At 51.7% G+C, this 23,787-nt stretch overlaps 1 protein-coding gene across 1 annotated transcript in view; it reads right to left on the bottom strand.

The window, feature by feature from the left end:
* Positions 1–23,139, bottom strand: part of stk26 (serine/threonine protein kinase 26) — a 164,907-nt gene extending 141,768 nt beyond the window's left edge. The window contains exon 1 of the mRNA XM_072505037.1: positions 22,561–23,139. Coding sequence (XP_072361138.1) covers positions 22,561–22,602 — 42 coding nt within the window. The 5' untranslated portion in view covers positions 22,603–23,139. The remainder of the gene's footprint in view (positions 1–22,560) is intronic.
* Between the last annotated feature and the right edge of the window lie 648 nt (positions 23,140–23,787).

Raw genomic sequence — 23,787 nt, 5'->3', positions numbered from 1 at the left:
CAAGGATGAGCGTTTTAAAATCGAGGCGTTAGAGGACCAGGCGACAATGTAGGCGAGTGAGCACAGCAGAAATAAGAAAATGAGGCTTGGTGCAAGTTGGGATACGGCAACAGAGTTTTGGATGAGCTCATGGTTTATGGACGGTGCAAGCTGGGGATCACATGACCCACTGTTCCGGTTACAGCTGCTTCTCGCCTACTTTCTCTGCCCGAAGTGTTAGGCTGAAGCCAGCAACAACAGATTGCATTTCTTTGGCGCCTAAATGTTGTAGAACCTTGCGAGACACTTTACAAGAGCATGAAGAAAAACTATCGACACCGTGCCACGTAAGATGTTAGGACAGATAACCAAAAGCTTGGTCAGAGGTGGGTTTTACAGAGTGTCTTAAAGGAGGAGAGGGAGGTTTCATAAATTTCGTAGAATTTACAGTGTAGAAGGAGGCCATTCGGCCCATCGGGTCTGCACCGGCCCTTGGAAAGAGCACCCTACTTAAGCACAAACCTCCACCCTATCCCCACCGCCACCCTATAACCCAATAACCCCACCTAACCATTTTGGACAATTTAGCATGACCAATCCACCTAACCTGCACATCTTTGGCCAGTGGGAGTAAACCAGAGCACCCGGAGGAAACCCACACAGACACGGGGAGAACCTGCAGACTCCACACAGTGACCCAACTGGGAATCGAACCCAAAGGGCGAGAACTGGAGCAGCATGGAGTCCCAGGCGGGTTGCACGATTGGGGACGTGGAAGGGCCGAGACCACGAAGGGATCTGCACTCAAGGATCAGCAGCCAATATACGTCAGCAGCACAGGGCGACAGGTGAACTGGACTTGGGTAAGAGTTAGATTATGGGCATTTGCTTGGGATATGCCATCCAACGCATTCAAGTGCATTTAAGCCAAACCAATGCCGTCCTCACACAATGCCCAGCTTGCATCATCCAGTGGGTCACTGAATAATAATTAGTAATGGAAACTATTCTTAGCATGGGCAGACCGGTCACGCAGGGCACATCGGGCACCATAGAGAAGTAACCAGGGCATCATCCAAGCAGGGACTCTCATCAGCGGAGGAGACTACTGTCCCCTCAAGGAGTTATCACTCATACTCAACTGATGTCCGCCACACAGACAGAAGGATGTAACAGTTTGCATGTTCTTCACGGGGTACATTAATAACAAATGCTGGGTGGGGGAAAGAGGGGAATAAGACAGAGCAGGATGGTGGTGATTGAGGTTTTAGATACTTCACAATCCAATAAGCCAGTCCTTTCCAGTGTCAAGTGCTAGGAGGGAGAGGCATTTGCAGGTGGATTACTTACAGATTCCCATCTCCTCCAGTTCTACATTAAGTTGTTTCCTCGCTATCTGATCCACCTGCAAATTCCTCTCACTGAATTACTGTCCACATTTTTCCTTGTTCTTTTAAAAAACACGGATGAGCTTCGTGGGCTTAGAGTATTCTTTCAAATGGAAGGCTCTCATACAGGATCCCCAATTCCGGCTGGACATATTCCTGGAGGATGTATCACATGACCACCTGTGTATATCCGATCTTCCAACGCAGGGGGGCATGATAGCACAGTGGTTAGCACAGTTGCTTCACAGCTCCAGGGTCTCAGGTTTGATTCCCGCTTGGGTCACTGTCTGTGCGGAGTTCACACTTTCTCTCTGTGTCTGCATAGGTTTTCTCCGGGTGCTCCGGTTTCCTCCCCCAGTCCAAAGATGTGAAGGTTAGGTGGATTGGCCATGCTAAATTGTCCTCGGTGTCCAAAAAGGTTGGGTGGGAATACTGGGATAGGGTAGAGATGTGGGCTTAGGTAGGGTGCTCTTTCCATGGGCCGGTGCAGACTTGATGGGCCGAATGGCCTTCTTCTGCACTGTAAGTTAATTGATTCTATATCCATCACCACACTGATGGCTTCCCCATTGCTACAGAACGAATTGACTATTTAGCTCATTGGACGGTGCTTGAGTCACACAAACAGTCCTCTTTCCTCCCTGTCCAATAACAAAAGTATCCAACGACATTCCTAGAGCAGACTATGAAAATAGGGGCTGTTTAGCACAGGGCTAATTCGCTGGCTTTGAAAGAAGACCAAGGCAGGCCTGCAGCACGGTTCGATTCCCGTAACAGCCTCCCCGAACAGGCGCCGGAATGTGGCGACTAGGGGCTTTTCACGGTAACTTCATTTGAAGCCTACTTGTGACAATAAGCGATTTTCATTTCATTTCATTTTCAAATGATGGATTCATCTAATTCAGAATCAGATAAAGAACCATCATTTGGCACTGCTGATAAAGTATTTTAGACTTGCACTCCCTCTTAAAAAAAGAACCATCGGGGGGGGGGGGGGAGAGAGAGAGAGAGAGAGAGAGAGAAGAGGAAGCGATAGTGCATTATGGGATCCAGCCAGATCTGGTTGTGAATGGTTAAACAAGCTGCCTGCTATACCAAACAAAAAGGTACCAGTTTCAGCCTCAGCTAGTACGTTAAGAATCTGATACAAAGCACTGGGCTTAAATTTGGAAACTAGTTTCATTTAATGTGTCACGGGCATTTTGCTGTCATGATTTGCTGAGGTTACTTCCTGGGTCAATGAAGCATTCAGCTTCCTGTCAGTGTGTGCCAGACTGTGCAGCTTGACTAGTACTGAGCCACTAACAGCACCAATTAACAAAGAATACCTAACATCAAAGAAACACTGAACCAAACTTTACAGGGGCCAGGCAGCGTGGGTTTGGAACCTCTGAGGCAGCCGATGTCTTATAGGACTGATTGATATTACTGGCTGATAATCAAGATGGTTAACAAAACTCATGAACACAAACATTTATACGGTGCCTTTAACACAGTAAATGCTCAACACAACAAATAAATATCGACACCAAGGCACAGGAGGATTCTTTAGGACAGCTCAGAAGTTGAGGAAGGGAGATAGCTTTTAAGGATCCTCTGAGAGAAGGCCAGAGAAAGCTAAAGATGGGGAGATTGATTCCAGAGCTTAGGATTTAGACAGATGAAAGCATGGTTCTCAATGGTGAAAAAGATAAGGGATTCACAAGAGGCCAATACTGGACAATGCCGAGATTTCAGATGGCTGTGGGAATGTACATAGATAGGGAGGAGCCAAGGCCATGTAGCGATTAAAACACAAAGATGAGAATTTTTGCTGACACAACCAAAGTAATTCCATGGGGTGCAAAGACTATCTCAGCAGAGGCAGGGACATGAGAGATAGGCATATGTAATGTTTTGCACACAACCCCTGACCTGCTGTAACTGTTACACTGTTGATAACAACCCTATCGTTACAACTAAAGTTTTCTCCCCCCCCCCCATCCACTGGGAGCATTGTCACTGATGATGTGTTGTAACACGTACACACATGATAAGAAATAATGGTCATTGATCAACATTCCAGTTGTGCTCCAGTCTTTTCAAATTCATTAACTGGATTTAAACATCTCTGAGACGGTCAACAATTATTCTCCACTCCTGCTTGCCCTTGAGAAGGTGGTGGTGAGCTGCCTCCTTGAACCACTGCATCCATGTGATGTAGGTGCACCCACAGTGCTGTTAGGGAGGTTGTTCAAGAATATTAATCCTGGGACGGTGAAAGAACAGCGATACAGTTCCAAGTCAGGAAGGGGTGTGGCTCAGTGGGGAACTTGGCGATTGTGGCATTCCCATGTATCTGCTGCCCTTACCCTTCTAGAATCTAGCTGTTAGAGGTTTGGAAGGTCCTGTCAAAGCAGTCTCAGCAAATTGCTGCGGTGCATCTTGTAGATGGAATACACGGATTCTAACGTGCGTCGGTGGTGGAAGGAGTAGATGTTGAAAGTGGTGGAAGGAGTAGATGTTGAAAGTGGTGGATGGGATGTCAATCAAACTGACTGTTTTGTCCTGGATGGTGTTGAGTTTCTCGAGCGTTGTTGGGAGATGCACTCATCGAGGCAAGTGCATTCAGCCCAGGCCTGAATATTGTCCAGGTCTTGCTGCACATTGACTGCTTCAGTGTCTGAGGAGTCGCGAATGGTGCTGAACATTGTGCAGTCCACAACTGATCGTATGGTGGAAAGGAGATCATTGATGAAGCAGCTAAAGTCGCTTGGGTGCACCCTGAGGAACACCTACAGTGATGGCCCGGGACTGAGATGAGTGACCTCCACAGCCACACTCATCTTTCTTTGTGCTAGTTATGACTCCAACCTGTGGAGAGTTTTCCCATTGACTCCAGCATTTCTCGGGCCCCTTGATGCCATACTCGGTCAAATGCTGCCTTGATGTCAAGGGCAGTCACTCGCACCTCACCTGTGAAGTTCAGTTCTTTTCATAGAATTTACAGTGCAGAAGGTGGCCATTCGGCCCATTGAGTCTACACCGGCCTTTGGAAAGAGCACCCCACCCAAACCACACCTCCACACTATGCCCCTAATCCAGTAACCCCATCTAACCTCTTTTTTGGACAATAAGGGTCAATACAGCATGGCCAATCCACCTACCTTGCACATCTTTGGACTTGTGGGAGAAAACCAGAGCACCCGGAGGAAACCCATGCTGACATGGGGAGAACGTGCAGACTCCGCACAGACTGTGACCCAAGCCAGGAATCGAACCTGGGACCCTGGTGCTGTGAAGCAAAATGCTAATCATTGTGCTACCGTAAACCAAGACTGTAATGAAGTCAGGAGGTGAATGGTGATGGGAGAACCCAAATGAAGCATTAGTGAGCAGCCTGCAAACAGGCCCAGCATTCAGATCCACCTCTTACCACTGAGGGTGTACCAGGAGCAAGGGGTAGATCACCCAATTTCTCAAAGCAGGTGCATTTCCATAGCATCGGTCACGGCCTCATGTCACAAAGTGCTTAACATACTCAGCACTTTTTAAAAAATTGTTATAGTCACTGCTGAAATTTCAGGACTCAACGAGTGCACAGAAAGTTCCCACAAACAGAATTGTGGTAATGACAGATCATCCGTTTTAGTGGTATCGGTCAAGGGATGATTACTGGCCAGGACACCAAGCAAAACCCCTGTGCTATCCTATGAGTAATGTCCTGGGATCCTTTGTATCCATCTGAAAGGGCTGACAGTGTCTCAGTTTAATGTCACCTTTGACGATGCAGCATTCCCTCAGGACTGTACCGAAACGTCAGCCTGGATTACGTGCTCAAGTATTGTATCTGGAGTAGGATTTGAACCTTCTGTCTCAGAATCATTGAATATATGTTTAAAATTATTTGGACTGTCTGACTAACCAGATTTGCCCCGAATGGAGTTATAGGCAATCCTTCAGACGGCAGAGAGAGATTAAATGGGCCATTTATACACCAGCAACTTTAAATTGTGACAACAGCAAATCTGGTTGTGGTCCAGGCTGATTTTCAAAGAAATGCTGTGTCTGGACTGCACCTTCAGTATTCTGTACAAAAGCAATCTGTGATCCTTCACAGAGCTCTGAGAAAGGATTATGCAAATGTCGACTCTTCCTGTATGGGGGAGGGGGAAGGTCTCAGATAGCAGAGTCAAGGTGACACGAATGGTTTTCAAAATCACCTTGCTCTTCCTGTTCTGCAGTCACCAGGTAACAACATATCCCTGGCAGTTTAGCAGATGTGCCGTGTCAGCATTGTCCTGTTTTAACACTGTGTGGGTGAATTCAAACCACTGACAAAACATGGACAAGGCCCACGTTAAGCAAACGCAACTGCAGGCAAATGCCACTAAAGGTGAGGCCCATTCTCCTTCTTGACATCAGCATTTCGCTGGTCTACAACCAAACCCACCCAGGTAAAAAAACATATAACAACAACTTCCAACGGTGCCACCTGGTTTATTTGCATTGCTGCTTTGTTAAAAAAAAGACTGCATCAATATAGCACCTTTCACAGTCAGGACATCCAAAAGCACCTTATGTCCAATGAAGCACAGTTTGAAGTGTCCTGGCTGTTGCAATGTAGGAAAGCTAAATTCTGCACAGAATTTAAGTGAGGATGAAATCGGTGTTGGTTGGGGGCTAAATATCGACAGAACAACGAGGATAACTCCCCAGCTCTCCTCTGAAATAGTGTCATGGGATGTTTTACATCTACCTCAAGAGGACACATGGGGCTTTGTTTTAACATTTCACCTGCAATATTTCAGGACTCCCTGAAAGACAGCCTGGATTATAAGCTCAAATCATAGGAGGAAGAACTGAACCTCCAATCTTCTGAAAGCAAGACAAGCGTACCATTGACAAACTGTCAAATTGGCACTGTCAGTGACAGTTATTTCTGGTTAACAAATCTTTCACATCACAGGCCGGGGGGCAAGAGATTAACTCGATCACAGAGTGAGGGGGAGGGAGTAACTCGGATCACAGAGTGAGGGAGAGAGTAACCCGGATCACAGGGTGAGGGGGGAGAGAGTAACTCGGATCACAGAGTGAGGGGACAGAGAGTAACTCGGATCACAGAGTGAGGGTGGAGAGAGTAACTCGGATCACAGGGTGAGGGGGCAGTGAGTAACTCGGATCACAGGGTGAGGGGAGAGAGAACTCGGATCAGAGTGAGAGGGGGAGAGAGTAACTCGGATCACAGAGCGAGGGGGGAGAGTAACTCGGATCACAGAGTGAGGGGGGAGAGAGAAACACGGATCACAGAGTGAGGGGCAGAGAGTAACTCGGATCACAGGGTGAGGGGAGAGAGTAACTCGGATCACAGGGTGAGGGGAGAGAGTAACTCGGATCACAGGGTGAGGGAGAGAGTAACTCGTATCACAGAATGAGGGGGGAGAGAGAAACTCGGATCACAGAGTGAGGGGCAGAGAGTAACTTGGATCACAGGGTGAGGGAGAGAGTAACTCGTATCACAGAATGAGGGGGGAGAGAGAAACTCGGATCACAGAGTGAGGGGACAGAGAGTAACTCGGATCACAGAGTGAGGGAGAGAGTAACCCGGATCACAGGGTGAGGGGGGAAGAGAGTAACTCGGATCACAGGGTGAGGGGACAGAGAGTAACTCGGATCACAGAGTGAGGGGACAGAGAGTAACTCGGATCACAGAGTGAGGGGGGAGAGAGTAACTCGGATCACAGAGTGAGGAGGGGAGAGAGTAGCTCGGATCACAGAGTGAGGGGAGAGAGTAACTCGGATCACAGAATAAAGAGGGAGAGAGTAAATCTGTTCACAGAGTGAGGGGGAGGGAGTAACTCGGATCACAGAGTGAGGGTGGAGAGAGTAACTCGGATCACAGGGTGAGGGGGCAGTGAGTAACTCGGATCACAGGGTGAGGGGAGAGAGAACTCGGATCAGAGTGAGAGGGGGAGAGAGTAACTCGGATCACAGAGCGAGGGGGGAGAGTAACTCGGATCACAGAGTGAGGGGGAGAGAGAAACACGGATCACAGAGTGAGGGGCAGAGAGTAACTCGGATCACAGGGTGAGGGGAGAGAGTAACTCGGATCACAGGGTGAGGGGAGAGAGTAACTCGGATCACAGAGCGAGGGGGGAGAGTAACTCGGATCACAGAATGAGGGGGGAGAGAGAAACTCGGATCACAGAGTGAGGGGCAGAGAGTAACTTGGATCACAGGGTGAGGGGAGAGAGTGACTCGGATCACAGAGCGAGGGGCAGAGAGTAACTCAGATCACCGAGTGAGGGGGAGAGAGTAACTCAGATCACAGAATGAGGGGAGAGTGTAACTCGGATCAGAGTGAGAGGGGGAGAGAGTACCTCGGATCACAGAGCGAGGGGCAGAGAGTAACTCGGATCACCGAGTGAGGGGAGAGAGTAACTCGGATCACAGTGTGAGGGGGAGAGAGTAACACAGATCAGATTGAGAGCGGGAGAGAATAACTCGGATCACAGAGCGAGGCGGGAGAGAGTAACACGGTTCAGAGTGAGAGGGGAGAGTAACTCGGATTACAGAGGGAGGGGGAGAGAGTAACTTGGATTACAGAGTGAGGGGGGAGTGAGAGTAACTCGGATCACAGAGTGAGAGGGGGAGAGAGTAACACAGATCAGAATGAGAGGGGGAGAGAGTAACTCGGATCACAAAGTGAGGGGGGAGAGAGTAATTCGGATCACAAAGTGGGGGGGAAAGAGTAACTCGGATCACTGAGTGAGGGGAGAGAGAAACTCGATCAGAGTGAGGTGGGAGAGAGTAACTCGGATCACAGAATGAGGCGGGAGTGAGTAACTCGGATCACAGAGAGAGGGGGAGAGAGTAACTCGGATCACAGAGGGGGAGAGAGAAATTCGATCAGAGTGAGGCGGGAGAGATTAACTCGGATCGCAGAGAGAGGGGGAAGAGAGTAACACATTAGATTGAGAGGGGAGAGAGTAGCTCGGATCACAGAGTGAGGGGGGAGAGAGAGTAACTCGGATCACAGAGTGAGGAGGGAGAGAGTAACTCGGATCACAGAGTGGGGGGGGGGGGGGAGAAGAGTAACACAGATGAGAGTGAGAGGGGGAGAGAGTAACACAGATCAGAATGAGAGGGGGAGAGAGTAACTCGGATCACAAAGTGAGGGGGGAGAGAGTAATTCGGATCACAAAGTGGGGGGGAAAGAGTAACTCGGATCACAGGATGAGGGGTGGGTGTAACTTGGATCACAGAGTTTGGAGGGAGAGAGTAACTCGGATCACAGTGTGAGGGGGAGAGAGTAACACAGATCAGATTGAGAGCGGGAGAGAATAACTCGGATCACAGAGCGAGGCGGGAGAGAGTAACACGGTTCAGAGTGAGAGGGGAGAGTAACTCGGATTACAGAGGGAGGGGGAGAGAGTAACTTGGATTACAGAATGAGGCGGGAGTGAGTAACTCAGATCACAGAGAGAGGGGGAGAGAGTAACTCGGATCACAGAGGGGGAGAGAGAAATTCGATCAGAGTGAGGAGGGAGAGGGTAACTCGGATCACAGAGGGGGAGAGAATAACACATTAGATTGAGAGGGGAGAGAGTAGCTCGGATCACAGAGTGAGGGGGGAGAGAAAGTAACTCGGATCACAGAGTGAGGACGGAGAGAGTAACTCGGATCACAGAGTGGGGGGGGGGGAGAAGAGTAACACAGATGAGAGTGAGAGGGGGAGAGAGTAACACAGATCAGAATGAGAGGGGGAGAGAGTAACTCGGATCACAAAGTGAGGGGGGAGAGAGTAATTCGGATCACAAAGTGGGGGGGAAAGAGTAACTCGGATCACAGGATGAGGGGTGGGTGTAACTTGGATCACAGAGTTTGGAGGGAGAGAGTAACTCGGATCACAGTGTGAGGGGGAGAGAGTAACACAGATCAGATTGAGAGCGGGAGAGAATAACTCGGATCACAGAGCGAGGCGGGAGAGAGTAACACGGTTCAGAGTGAGAGGGGAGAGTAACTCGGATTACAGAGGGAGGGGGAGAGAGTAACTTGGATTACAGAGTGAGGGGGGAGTGAGAGTAACTCGGATCACAGAGTGAGGGGGGGAGAGAGTAACACAGATCAGAGTGAGGGGGGGAGAGAGTAAATGGGATCACAGAGTGAGGCGGGAGAGAGTAACTCCGATCACAGAGTGAGGCGGGAGAGTGAGTAACTCGGATCGCAGAGTGAGGAGGGAGAGAGTAACTCGGATCACAGAGTGAGGAGGGAGAGAGTAACTCGGATCACAGAGTGAGGAGGGAGAGAGTAACTCGGATCACAGAGTGAGGGGGGTGGGAGGAGAGTAACACAGATGAGAGTGAGGGGAGAGAGTAACTCGGAACACAAAGTGAGGGGAGAGGGTAACTCGGATCACAAAGTGGGGGGGAGAGAGTAACTCGGATCACAGAGTGAGGGGGGAGAGAATAACTCGGATCAGAGTGAGAGGGGGAGAGAGTAACTCGGATCACAGAGTGAGGGGGGTGGGAGGAGAGTAACACAGATGAGAGTGAGGGGAGAGACTAACTCGGAACACAAAGTGAGGGGAGAGGGTAACTCGGATCACAAAGTGGGGGGGAAGAGAGTAACTCGGATCACAGAGTGAGGGGGGAGAGAGTAACTCGGATCAGAGTGAGAGGGGGAGAGAGTAACTCAGTCACAGAATGAGGCGGGAGTGAGTAACTCAGATCACAGAGAGAGGGGGAGAGAGTAACTCGGATCACAGAGGGGGAGAGAGAAATTCGATCAGAGTGAGGAGGGAGAGGGTAACTCGGATCACAGAGGGGGAGAGAATAACACATTAGATTGAGAGGGGAGAGAGTAGCTCGGATCACAGAGTGAGGGGGAGAGAGAGTAACTCGGATCACAGAGTGAGGAGGGAGAGAGTAACTCGGATCACAGAGTGGGGGGGGGGGAGAAGAGTAACACAGATGAGAGTGAGAGGGGGAGAGAGTAACACAGATCAGAATGAGAGGGGGAGAGAGTAACTCGGATCACAAAGTGAGGGGGGAGAGAGTAATTCGGATCACAAAGTGGGGGGGAAAGAGTAACTCGGATCACTGAGTGAGGGGAGAGAGAAACTCGATCAGAGTGAGGTGGGAGAGAGTAACTCGGATCACAGAATGAGGCGGGAGTGAGTAACTCGGATCACAGAGAGAGGGGGAGAGAGTAACTCGGATCACAGAGGGGGAGAGAGAAATTCGATCAGAGTGAGGCGGGAGAGATTAACTCGGATCGCAGAGAGAGGGGGAAGAGAGTAACACATTAGATTGAGAGGGGAGAGAGTAACTCGGATCACAGAGTGAGGCGGGAGAGAGAGTAACTCGGCTCACAGGGTGAGGGGAGAGAGAAACTCGATCAGAGTGAGGAGGGAGATAGTAACTCGGATCAGAGTGAGGAGGGAGAGAGTAACACAGATCAGAGTGAGAGGGGGAGAGAGTAACTCGGATCAGAATGGGAGGGGGAGACAGTAACTCGGATCAGAATGGGAGGGGGAGAGAGTAACTCGGATCAGAGACTGAGGGGGGAGAGAATAACACAGATCAGAGTGAGAGGGGGAGAGAGTACCTCGGATCACAAAGTAAGGGGAGAGAGTAATTTGGATCACAGAGTGAGGGGGGAGAGAGTAACAGAGATCAGAGTGAGAGGGGGAGAGTGTAGCTCGGATCAGAGTGAGAGGGGGAGAGAGTAACTCGGATCACAGAGTGTGAGGGGGAGAGAGTAACTCGGATCACAAGAGTGAGGGGGGAGAGAGTAACTCGGATCACAGAGTGAGAGGGGGAGAGAGCAACTCAGATCACAGAGTGAGGGGGGGGGGGAGAGAGAGTAACTCCGATCACAGAGTGAGAGGGGGAGAGAGTAACTCAGATCACAGAGTGAGGGGGGGGGGGGGAAGAGAGTAACTCGGATCATAGAGTGAGGGGGGGAGAGAGTAACTCGGATCACAGAGTGAGGGGGGAGAGAGTAACACAGATCAGAGTGAGGGGGGAGAGAGTAACTCGGATCACAGAGTGAGAGGGGGAGAGAGTAACTCAGATCACAGAGTGAGGGGGGGGGGGGGGGAAGAGAGTAACTCGGATCATAGAGTGAGGGGGGGAGAGAGTAACTCGGATCACAGAGTGAGGGGGGAGAGAGTAACACAGATCAGAGTGAGAGGGGGAGAGAGTAACTCTAATCAGAGTGAGACGGGGAGAGAGTAACACAGATCAGAGTGAGATGGGGAGAGAGTAACACAGATCAGAGTGAGAGGGGAGAGAGTAACACAGATCAGAGTGAGGGGGAGAGAGTAACACAGATCAGAGTGAGACGGGGAGAGAGTAACACAGATCAGAGTGAGAGGGGGAGAGAGTAACACAGATCAGAGTGAGAGGGGAGAGAGTAACACAGATCAGAGTGAGAGGCGGAGAGAGTAACTCGGATCAGAGTGAGAGGGGGAGAGAGTAACTCGGATCACAGTGTGAGGGGGAGAGAGTAACTCGGATCGCAGTGTGAGGGGGGAGAGAGTAACACAGATCAGAGTGAGAGGGGGAGAGAGTAACACAGATCAGAGTGAGAGGGGGAGAGAGTAACACAGATCAGAGTGAGAGGGGAGAGAGTAACACAGATCAGAGTGAGAGGCGGAGAGAGTAACTCGGATCAGAGTGAGAGGGGGAGAGAGTAACTCGGATCAGAGTGAGAGGGGGAGAGAGTAACTCGGATCACAGTGTGAGGGGGGAGAGAGTAACTCGGATCGCAGTGTGAGGGGGGAGAGAGTAACACAGATCAGAGTGAGAGGGGAGAGAGTAACACAGATCAGAGTGAGAGGCGGAGAGAGTAACTCGGATCAGAGTGAGAGGGGGAGAGAGTAACTCGGATCACAGTGTGAGGGGGGAGAGAGTAACTCGGATCGCAGTGTGAGGGGGGAGAGAGTAACACAGATCAGAGTGAGAGGGGGAGAGAGTAACTCGGATCAGAGTGAGAGGGGGAGAGAGTAACTCGGATCACAGTGTGAGGGGGGAGAGAGTAACTCGGATCGCAGTGTGAGGGGGGAGAGAGTAACACAGATCAGAGTGAGAGGGGAGAGAGTAACACAGATCAGAGTGAGAGGCGGAGAGAGTAACTCGGATCAGAGTGAGAGGGGGAGAGAGTAACTCGGATCACAGTGTGAGGGGGGAGAGAGTAACTCGGATCGCAGTGTGAGGGGGGAGAGAGTAACACAGATCAGAGTGAGAGGGGGAGAGAGTAACTCGGATCACAGTGTGAGGGGGGAGAAAGTAACTCGGATCACAGTGTGAGGGGGGAGAGAGTAACTCGGATCACAGTGTGAGGGGGGAGAGAGTAACTCGGATCGCAGTGTGAGGGGGGAGAGAGTAACACAGATCAGAGTGAGAGGGGGAGAGAGTAACTCGGATCAGAGTGAGAGGGGGAGAGAGTAACTCGGATCACAGTGTGAGGGGGGAGAGAGTAACTCGGATCGCAGTGTGAGGGGGGAGAGAGTAACACAGATCAGAGTGAGAGGGGAGAGAGTAACAAAGATCAGAGTGAGAGGCGGAGAGAGTAACTCGGATCAGAGTGAGAGGGGGAGAGAGTAACTCGGATCACAGTGTGAGGGGGGAGAGAGTAACTCGGATCGCAGTGTGAGGGGGGAGAGAGTAACACAGATCAGAGTGAGAGGGGGAGAGAGTAACTCGGATCACAGTGTGAGGGGGGAGAAAGTAACTCGGATCGCAGAGTGAGAGGAGTAGAGAGTAACACAGATCAGAGTGAGAGGGGGAGAGAGTAACACAGATCAGAGTGAGGGGGAGAGAGTAACACAGATCAGAGTGAGACGGGGAGAGAGTAACACAGATCAGAGTGAGAGGGGGAGAGAGTAACACAGATCAGAGTGAGAGGGGAGAGAGTAACACAGATCAGAGTGAGAGGCGGAGAGAGTAACTCGGATCAGAGTGAGAGGGGGAGAGAGTAACTCGGATCACAGTGTGAGGGGGGAGAGAGTAACTCGGATCGCAGTGTGAGGGGGGAGAGAGTAACACAGATCAGAGTGAGAGGGGGAGAGAGTAACTCGGATCAGAGTGAGAGGGGGAGAGAGTAACTCGGATCACAGTGTGAGGGGGGAGAGAGTAACTCGGATCGCAGTGTGAGGGGGGAGAGAGTAACACAGATCAGAGTGAGAGGGGAGAGAGTAACACAGATCAGAGTGAGAGGCGGAGAGAGTAACTCGGATCAGAGTGAGAGGGGGAGAGAGTAACTCGGATCACAGTGTGAGGGGGGAGAGAGTAACTCGGATCGCAGTGTGAGGGGGGAGAGAGTAACACAGATCAGAGTGAGAGGGGGAGAGAGTAACTCGGATCACAGTGTGAGGGGGGAGAAAGTAACTCGGATCACAGTGTGAGGGGGGAGAGAGTAACTCGGATCACAGTGTGAGGGGGGAGAGAGTAACTCGGATCGCAGTGTGAGGGGGGAGAGAGTAACACAGATCAGAGTGAGAGGGGGAGAGAGTAACTCGGATCAGAGTGAGAGGGGGAGAGAGTAACTCGGATCACAGTGTGAGGGGGGAGAGAGTAACTCGGATCGCAGTGTGAGGGGGGAGAGAGTAACACAGATCAGAGTGAGAGGGGAGAGAGTAACAAAGATCAGAGTGAGAGGCGGAGAGAGTAACTCGGATCAGAGTGAGAGGGGGAGAGAGTAACTCGGATCACAGTGTGAGGGGGGAGAGAGTAACTCGGATCGCAGTGTGAGGGGGGAGAGAGTAACACAGATCAGAGTGAGAGGGGGAGAGAGTAACTCGGATCACAGTGTGAGGGGGGAGAAAGTAACTCGGATCGCAGAGTGAGAGGAGTAGAGAGTAACACAGATCAGAGTGAGTGGGGGAGAGAGTAACACAGATCAGAGTGAGGGGGAGAGAGTAACACAGATCAGAGTGAGACGGGGAGAGAGTAACACAGATCAGAGTGAGAGGGGGAGAGAGTAACACAGATCAGAGTGAGAGGGGAGAGAGTAACACAGATCAGAGTGAGAGGCGGAGAGAGTAACTCGGATCAGAGTGAGAGGGGGAGAGAGTAACTCGGATCACAGTGTGAGGGGGGAAGAGAGTAACTCGGATCACAGAGTGAGGGGGGAGAGAATAACTCGGATCAGAGTGAGAGGGGGAGAGAGTAACTCGGATCACAGAGTGAGGGGGGTGGGAGGAGAGTAACACAGATGAGAGTGAGGGGAGAGACTAACTCGGAACACAAAGTGAGGGGAGAGGGTAACTCGGATCACAAAGTGGGGGGAGAGAGTAACTCGGATCACAGAGTGAGGGGGGAGAGAGTAACTCGGATCAGAGTGAGAGGGGGAGAGAGTAACTCAGTCACAGAATGAGGCGGGAGTGAGTAACTCAGATCACAGAGAGAGGGGGAGAGAGTAACTCGGATCACAGAGGGGGAGAGAGAAATTCGATCAGAGTGAGGAGGGAGAGGGTAACTCGGATCACAGAGGGGGAGAGAATAACACATTAGATTGAGAGGGGAGAGAGTAGCTCGGATCACAGAGTGAGGGGGGAGAGAGAGTAACTCGGATCACAGAGTGAGGAGGGAGAGAGTAACTCGGATCACAGAGTGGGGGGGGGGAGAAGAGTAACACAGATGAGAGTGAGAGGGGGAGAGAGTAACACAGATCAGAATGAGAGGGGGAGAGAGTAACTCGGATCACAAAGTGAGGGGGGGAGAGAGTAATTCGGATCACAAAGTGGGGGGGAAAGAGTAACTCGGATCACTGAGTGAGGGGAGAGAGAAACTCGATCAGAGTGAGGTGGGAGAGAGTAACTCGGATCACAGAATGAGGCGGGAGTGAGTAACTCGGATCACAGAGAGAGGGGGAGAGAGTAACTCGGATCACAGAGGGGGAGAGAGAAATTCGATCAGAGTGAGGCGGGAGAGATTAACTCGGATCGCAGAGAGAGGGGGAAGAGAGTAACACATTAGATTGAGAGGGGAGAGAGTAGCTCGGATCACAGAGTGAGGGGGGAGAGAGAGTAACTCGGATCACAGAGTGAGGAGGGAGAGAGTAACTCGGATCACAGAGTGGGGGGGGGGAGAAGAGTAACACAGATGAGAGTGAGAGGGGGAGAGAGTAACACAGATCAGAATGAGAGGGGGAGAGAGTAACTCGGATCACAAAGTGAGGGGGGAGAGAGTAATTCGGATCACAAAGTGGGGGGGAAAGAGTAACTCGGATCACAGGATGAGGGGTGGGTGTAACTTGGATCACAGAGTTTGGAGGGAGAGAGTAACTCGGATCACAGTGTGAGGGGGAGAGAGTAACACAGATCAGATTGAGAGCGGGAGAGAATAACTCGGATCACAGAGCGAGGCGGGAGAGAGTAACACGGTTCAGAGTGAGAGGGGAGAGTAACTCGGATTACAGAGGGAGGGGGAGAGAGTAACTTGGATTACAGAATGAGGCGGGAGTGAGTAACTCAGATCACAGAGAGAGGGGGAGAGAGTAACTCGGATCACAGAGGGGGAGAGAGAAATTCGATCAGAGTGAGGAGGGAGAGGGTAACTCGGATCACAGAGGGGGAGAGAATAACACATTAGATTGAGAGGGGAGAGAGTAGCTCGGATCACAGAGTGAGGGGGGAGAGAAAGTAACTCGGATCACAGAGTGAGGAGGGAGAGAGTAACTCGGATCACAGAGTGGGGGGGGGGAGAAGAGTAACACAGATGAGAGTGAGAGGGGGAGAGAGTAACACAGATCAGAATGAGAGGGGGAGAGAGTAACTCGGATCACAAAGTGAGGGGGGAGAGAGTAATTCGGATCACAAAGTGGGGGGGAAAGAGTAACTCGGATCACAGGATGAGGGGTGGGTGTAACTTGGATCACAGAGTTTGGAGGGAGAGAGTAACTCGGATCACAGTGTGAGGGGGAGAGAGTAACACAGATCAGATTGAGAGCGGGAGAGAATAACTCGGATCACAGAGCGAGGCGGGAGAGAGTAACACGGTTCAGAGTGAGAGGGGAGAGTAACTCGGATTACAGAGGGAGGGGGAGAGAGTAACTTGGATTACAGAGTGAGGGGGGAGTGAGAGTAACTCGGATCACAGAGTGAGGGGGGGGAGAGAGTAACACAGATCAGAGTGAGGGGGGGAGAGAGTAAATCGGATCACAGAGTGAGGCGGGAGAGAGTAACTCCGATCACAGAGTGAGGCGGGAGAGTGAGTAACCCGGATCGCAGAGTGAGGAGGGAGAGAGTAACTCGGATCACAGAGTGAGGAGGGAGAGAGTAACTCGGATCACAGAGTGAGGAGGGAGAGAGTAACTCGGATCACAGAGTGAGGGGGGTGGGAGGAGAGTAACACAGATGAGAGTGAGGGGAGAGAGTAACTCGGAACACAAAGTGAGGGGAGAGGGTAACTCGGATCACAAAGTGGGGGGGAGAGAGTAACTCGGATCACAGAGTGAGGGGGGAGAGAATAACTCGGATCAGAGTGAGAGGGGGAGAGAGTAACTCGGATCACAGAGTGAGGGGGGTGGGAGGAGAGTAACACAGATGAGAGTGAGGGGAGAGACTAACTCGGAACACAAAGTGAGGGGAGAGGGTAACTCGGATCACAAAGTGGGGGGGAGAGAGTAACTCGGATCACAGAGTGAGGGGGGAGAGAGTAACTCGGATCAGAGTGAGAGGGGGAGAGAGTAACTCAGTCACAGAATGAGGCGGGAGTGAGTAACTCAGATCACAGAGAGAGGGGGAGAGAGTAACTCGGATCACAGAGGGGGAGAGAGAAATTCGATCAGAGTGAGGAGGGAGAGGGTAACTCGGATCACAGAGGGGGAGAGAATAACACATTAGATTGTGAGGGGAGAGAGTAGCTCGGATCACAGAGTGAGGGGGGAGAGAGAGTAACTCGGATCACAGAGTGAGGAGGGAGAGAGTAACTCGGATCACAGAGTGGGGGGGGGGGAGAAGAGTAACACAGATGAGAGTGAGAGGGGGAGAGAGTAACACAGATCAGAATGAGAGGGGGAGAGAGTAACTCGGATCACAAAGTGAGGGGGGAGAGAGTAATTCGGATCACAAAGTGGGGGGGAAAGAGTAACTCGGATCACTGAGTGAGGGGAGAGAGAAACTCGATCAGAGTGAGGTGGGAGAGAGTAACTCGGATCACAGAATGAGGCGGGAGTGAGTAACTCGGATCACAGAGAGAGGGGGAGAGAGTAACTCGGATCACAGAGGGGGAGAGAGAAATTCGATCAGAGTGAGGCGGGAGAGATTAACTCGGATCGCAGAGAGAGGGGGAAGAGAGTAACACATTAGATTGAGAGGGGAGAGAGTAACTCGGATCACAGAGTGAGGCGGGAGAGAGAGTAACTCGGCTCACAGGGTGAGGGGAGAGAGAAACTCGATCAGAGTGAGGAGGGAGATAGTAACTCGGATCAGAGTGAGGAGGGAGAGAGTAACACAGATCAGAGTGAGAGGGGGAGAGAGTAACTCGGATCAGAATGGGAGGGGGAGACAGTAACTCGGATCAGAATGGGAGGGGGAGAGAGTAACTCGGATCAGAGACTGAGGGGGGAGAGAATAACACAGATCAGAGTGAGAGGGGGAGAGAGTACCTCGGATCACAAAGTAAGGGGAGAGAGTAATTTGGATCACAGAGTGAGGGGGGAGAGAGTAACAGAGATCAGAGTGAGAGGGGGAGAGTGTAGCTCGGATCAGAGTGAGAGGGGGAGAGAGTAACTCGGATCACAGAGTGTGAGGGGGAGAGAGTAACTCGGATCACAAGAGTGAGGGGGGAGAGAGTAACTCGGATCACAGAGTGAGAGGGGGAGAGAGTAACTCAGATCACAGAGTGAGGGGGGGGGGGGAGAGAGTAACTCCGATCACAGAGTGAGAGGGGGAGAGAGTAACTCAGATCACAGAGTGAGGGGGGGGGGGGGGGAAAGAGAGTAACTCGGATCATAGAGTGAGGGGGGGAGAGAGTAACTCGGATCACAGAGTGAGGGGGGAGAGAATAACACAGATCAGAGTGAGGGGGGAGAGAGTAACTCGGATCACAGAGTGAGAGGGGGAGAGAGTAACTCAGATCACAGAGTGAGGGGGGGGGGGGGAGAGAGTAACTCAGATCACAGAGTGAGGGGGGGGGGGGGGGAAAGAGAGTAACTCGGATCATAGAGTGAGGGGGGGAGAGAGTAACTCGGATCGCAGTGTGAGGGGGGAGAGAATAACACAGATCAGAGTGAGGGGGGAGAGAGTAACTCGGATCACAGAGTGAGAGGGGGAGAGAGTAACTCTGATCAGAGTGAGACGGGGAGAGAGTAACACAGATCAGAGTGAGATGGGGAGAGAATAACACAGATCAGAGTGAGAGGGGAGAGAGTAACACAGATCAGAGTGAGGGGGAGAGAGTAACACAGATCAGAGTGAGACGGGGAGAGAGTAACACAGATCAGAGTGAGAGGGGGAGAGAGTAACACAGATCAGAGTGAGAGGGGAGAGAGTAACACAGATCAGAGTGAGAGGCGGAGAGAGTAACTCGGATCAGAGTGAGAGGGGGAGAGAGTAACTCGGATCGCAGTGTGAGGGGGAGAGAGTAACTCGGATCGCAGTGTGAGGGGGGAGAGAGTAACACAGATCAGAGTGAGAGGGGGAGAGAGTAACACAGATCAGAGTGAGAGGGGGAGAGAGTAACACAGATCAGAGTGAGAGGGGAGAGAGTAACACAGATCAGAGTGAGAGGCGGAGAGAGTAACTCGGATCAGAGTGAGAGGGGGAGAGAGTAACTCGGATCAGAGTGAGAGGGGGAGAGAGTAACTCGGATCACAGTGTGAGGGGGGAGAGAGTAACTCAGATCGCAGTGTGAGGGGGGAGAGAGTAACACAGATCAGAGTGAGAGGGGAGAGAGTAACTCGGATCAGAGTGAGAGGCGGAGAGAGTAACTCGGATCAGAGTGAGAGGGGGAGAGAGTAACTCGGATCACAGTGTGAGGGGGGAGAGAGTAACTCGGATCGCAGTGTGAGGGGGGAGAGAGTAACACAGATCAGAGTGAGAGGGGGAGAGAGTAACTCGGATCAGAGTGAGAGGGGGAGAGAGTAACTCGGATCACAGTGTGAGGGGGGAGAGAGTAACTCGGATCGCAGTGTGAGGGGGGAGAGAGTAACACAGATCAGAGTGAGAGGGGAGAGAGTAACACAGATCAGAGTGAGAGGCGGAGAGAGTAACTCGGATCAGAGTGAGAGGGGGAGAGAGTAACTCGGATCACAGTGTGAGGGGGGAGAGAGTAACTCGGATCGCAGTGTGAGGGGGGAGAGAGTAACACAGATCAGAGTGAGAGGGGGAGAGAGTAACTCGGATCACAGTGTGAGGGGGGAGAAAGTAACTCGGATCACAGTGTGAGGGGGGAGAGAGTAACTCGGATCACAGTGTGAGGGGGGAGAGAGTAACTCGGATCGCAGTGTGAGGGGGGAGAGAGTAACACAGATCAGAGTGAGAGGGGGAGAGAGTAACTCGGATCAGAGTGAGAGGGGGAGAGAGTAACACAGATCAGAGTGAGGGGGGAGAGAGTAACACAGATCAGAGTGAGAGGCGGAGAGAGTAACTCGGATCAGAGTGAGAGGGGGAGAGAGTAACTCGGATCACAGTGTGAGGGGGGAGAGAGTAATTCGGATCGCAGTGTGAGGGGGGAGAGAGTAACACAGATCAGAGTGAGAGGGGGAGAGAGTAACTCGGATCACAGTGTGAGGGGGGAGAAAGTAACTCGGATCGCAGAGTGAGAGGAGTAGAGAGTAACACAGATCAGAGTGAGAGGGGGAGAGAGTAACACAGATCAGAGTGAGGGGGAGAGAGTAACACAGATCAGAGTGAGACGGGGAGAGAGTAACACAGATCAGAGTGAGAGGGGGAGAGAGTAACACAGATCAGAGTGAGAGGGGAGAGAGTAACACAGATCAGAGTGAGAGGCGGAGAGAGTAACTCGGATCAGAGTGAGAGGGGGAGAGAGTAACTCGGATCACAGTGTGAGGGGGGAAGAGAGTAACTCGGATCAGAGAGTGAGGGGGGAGAGTAACACAGATCAGAGTGAGAGGGGGAGAGAGTAACTCGGATCACAGTGTGAGGGGGGAGAGAGTAACTCGGATCGCAGTGTGAGGGGGGAGAGAGTAACACAGATCAGAGTGAGAGGGGGAGAGAGTAACTCGGATCACAGTGTGAGGGGGGAGAGAGTAACACAGATCAGAGCGAGGGGGGAGAGAGTAACTCGGATCGCAGAGCAAGGGGGGAGAGAGTAACTCGGATCGCAGAGCGAGGGGGGAAGCGTGTAACTCGGATCGCAGAGCGAGGGGGGAAGAGAGTAACTCGGATCACAGAGTTGGGGGGAGAGAGTAACACAGATCAGAGTGAGAGGGGGAGAGAGTAACTCGGATCACAGTGTGAGGGGGGAGAGAGTAACACAGATCAGAGTGAGAGGGGGAGAGAGTAACTCGGATCACAGTGTGAGGGGGGAGAGAGTAACAGATCAGAGTGAGAGGGGGCGAGAGTAACTCGGATCACAGTGTGAGGGGGGAGAGAGTAACTCAGATCACAGAGTGAGAGGGGGAGAGAGTAACATAGATCAGAGTGAGAGGGGGAGAGAGTAACTCGGATCACAGTGTGAGGGGGGAGAGAGTAACTCGGATCACAGTGTGAGGGGGAGAGAGTAACACAGATCAGAGTGAGAGGGGGAGAGAGTAACTCGGATCACAGTGTGAGGGGGGAGAGAGTAACTCGGATCACAGAGTGAGAGGGGGAGTGAGTAACACAGATCAGAGTGAGAGGGGGAGTGAGTAACACTGATCAGAGTGAGAGGGGGAGTGAGTAACACAGATCATGGAGTAAAGGCGGAGTAATGTGGATCACAGTGTGAGATAGAGAGGCGAAGGGAGCAGGAGTGGGAAGTAATTAAATTCATGGGTTAAAGTGCCAGTGGGGTGTGGGCGAGGCGGCGCGGGGTGGGGACACTGACCTTCTCCCTCGGTATACCTGCCATGTCAGTGCTCCCTCTGGGTGAATCTCACACCCAATTGCCCCTTAGTTTACAAAGGTTGGGAGGTGTTATTGGGCAACGGGGATAGGGTGGTGGCATGCGCTTAAGTTGGGTGCTCTTTCCAGAGGCCAGTGCAGACTCGGTGGGCCTGATGACCTCCTTCTGCACTGTAGATTCTATGATTCTGCTGGGGTAGGTCCACCCAGTGACTCAGTCACAACTCAGCCGAACGGAAACTTCCCATTTTTAACCCCGTAACAGATGGCAGGAAAATTGATCAAGGAGCCATCAAGGAATACTACATTGACCTTTCTCTGGATTCTAAAGCTGCCCAGATGGACAGGGCAGCATCTCGTGCGGTGGATCAGAGACAGGCAAATGGGATGTTTTTTGTTAAATGATGGGAGCTCAGTGTGAGCTGAGGGATTTGGATGCCCAAGAATACAAATAACTGAAAGCTGGTAGACAGGACAATTCACACACTGCAAGATCCCACAAACGGTCGTGTGGGTAAACGAGGTAAACGTGTTAGTAATATTGAGGGATACCGATTGGTCATGAATTTCCACCAGCAAGCACACCCCCGCCCCCTGCTTTTTGTCAAATAATGCCATGGGATCTTTCACATCCAACAGAGGGCCAAAGGGGATTATTGTCCCGTGTGGGAATGTCAACCTTTGTTCAAGAGCTCAAGTCTCTGGAATGAGGCCAGAGCCCAAAGTCTTCAAGAGTTGGGAGTGCCACCGATTGGGCCAAGACTGGCACCTAATCAAAGGGCAGCGGCAAGTGGCCACCAGGGCACATTTACACACATCAGTGGTGGCAACCAAACCGGGGGGGGGGCATCTCAAATAACTACCATTATCTGCCTCGTACGGTGGGAGTGTCCGTCTAAAGCTACCAAATAAAACACAAGCACCCAGCCCAGCTCCTGTAAAAGAAGGGAGGGTTTGTGGGCGCGGGGGGGGGGGGGGGGGAGGAGGGGGTTAGGAGAGTGAGAAAGAAGTGGGCAAAGATATTAGGGGGGGGGGGACGGTTTAAGAAGGGGGTAAGAGTGGGAGTCGGAAAGGAAGTGATCAGGAGAGTGCTAGGTATCAGGGAAGGAGAAATGCCAAGTTGTTGTTACAGCTGGCCGTTAAGTTTCAAGGCACATCAGGAAGTTTGTGTGTCCCGAAGCGCAGGGCCTTCCTTACCTGCATTCCTGGCACTTGCACTGCCACTGGCGAATGTGCCATGATCCGACCGACACCTCTGGACAAATGAGCCCCAGCACGGTGTAGCGATGAGGAAGTCCCTTTTCTCTCTCTCTCTCTTTCACACACAGTCTCCCGGAGCAGCTCCTCGTCCTCACAGCCCCCGGCTCCCACTCGCTCTTTCCCCCCCCCAAAAAAGTCCAGAGTAGAAACAAGAGGATCACGGCTAAAGTTACGGGGGCAGCCAGCGAGTTAACTCTCTCTGCACCGCTTCCGTGCGAGAAAAAAAACTCACCTCCCCCCCGGGTTAGTACAACGATCCCTTAAAGTCCCTCCTTTGCAAAACTTTTGCTGCAACTTTTTCCTTCCCTCGCCTCCTCCTGCATATCCCGCACTCAAGCTTGGCAGACGCCCTGTGGTTCTACCTGTGGTTTAAGGAGGTGTCTGGTGAGTGTTTACATGGTCTTTACTTTTCCACCACCTTCTCCTTTCCCCCACTGCTGTAACGCCATGTTTGGGCCCTGACTCTAGCTGCCTGGTGTGTGTGTATGTGTTGGGTGGAGTTGCATACTCAAGTCACGTCACTGCGAGGTCACTCTCCAAACTCAGATCTTCCCCCAGTAACAGGAGCTCAACCTTACACTCCTCCCTCTCTCTCATCAGCACTGGCTGCTAACCTCAGTACGACTGCAGCCTGCTGTTCAAGCCCCATACTCAAAATAACTCATTATTTCTAAAGAAACAACACAATTCTGCATTAAAAGTTCAGAAATTAATTACTGTGCACTGATTGTAAAGTGCCAGATGATGCCATTAGAGCATGGTGGAAATAACTGCTTTCATTTTTGCCCTGAGATGCATGTGGCGGGGGGGGGGGCGGGGGAGTTGTGAGGTACGTACAGGACCTGCAATCTTCAGTCCCTCTGGAACATTGATGTAGGGTTGCCAGCTCTCCAGAATAGGCCCGGAGCCTCCAGGAATTAAAGATCAGCATGGTGGTTAGCACAGTTGCTTTACATCTCCAGGGTCCCAGGTTCGATTCCCAGCTTGGGTCGCTGTCTGTGCGGAGTCTGCATGTTCTACCCGTGTCTGCGTGGGTTTCCTCCAGGTGTTCCGGTTTCCTCCCACAGTGCAAAGAATCATAGAATATTTTTTACAGTGTAGAAGGAGGCCATTCGGCCCATCGAGTCTGCACCGGCTCTTGGAAAGAGCACCCTACCTAAGCCC

Source organism: Scyliorhinus torazame, chromosome 5 (genome assembly GCF_047496885.1).
Source record: "Scyliorhinus torazame isolate Kashiwa2021f chromosome 5, sScyTor2.1, whole genome shotgun sequence".
Taxonomy (NCBI): Eukaryota; Metazoa; Chordata; class Chondrichthyes; order Carcharhiniformes; family Scyliorhinidae; genus Scyliorhinus; species Scyliorhinus torazame.
Note: the sequence above shows the minus strand (reverse complement) of the source record. Positions and strands in the feature narration are given on the sequence as shown.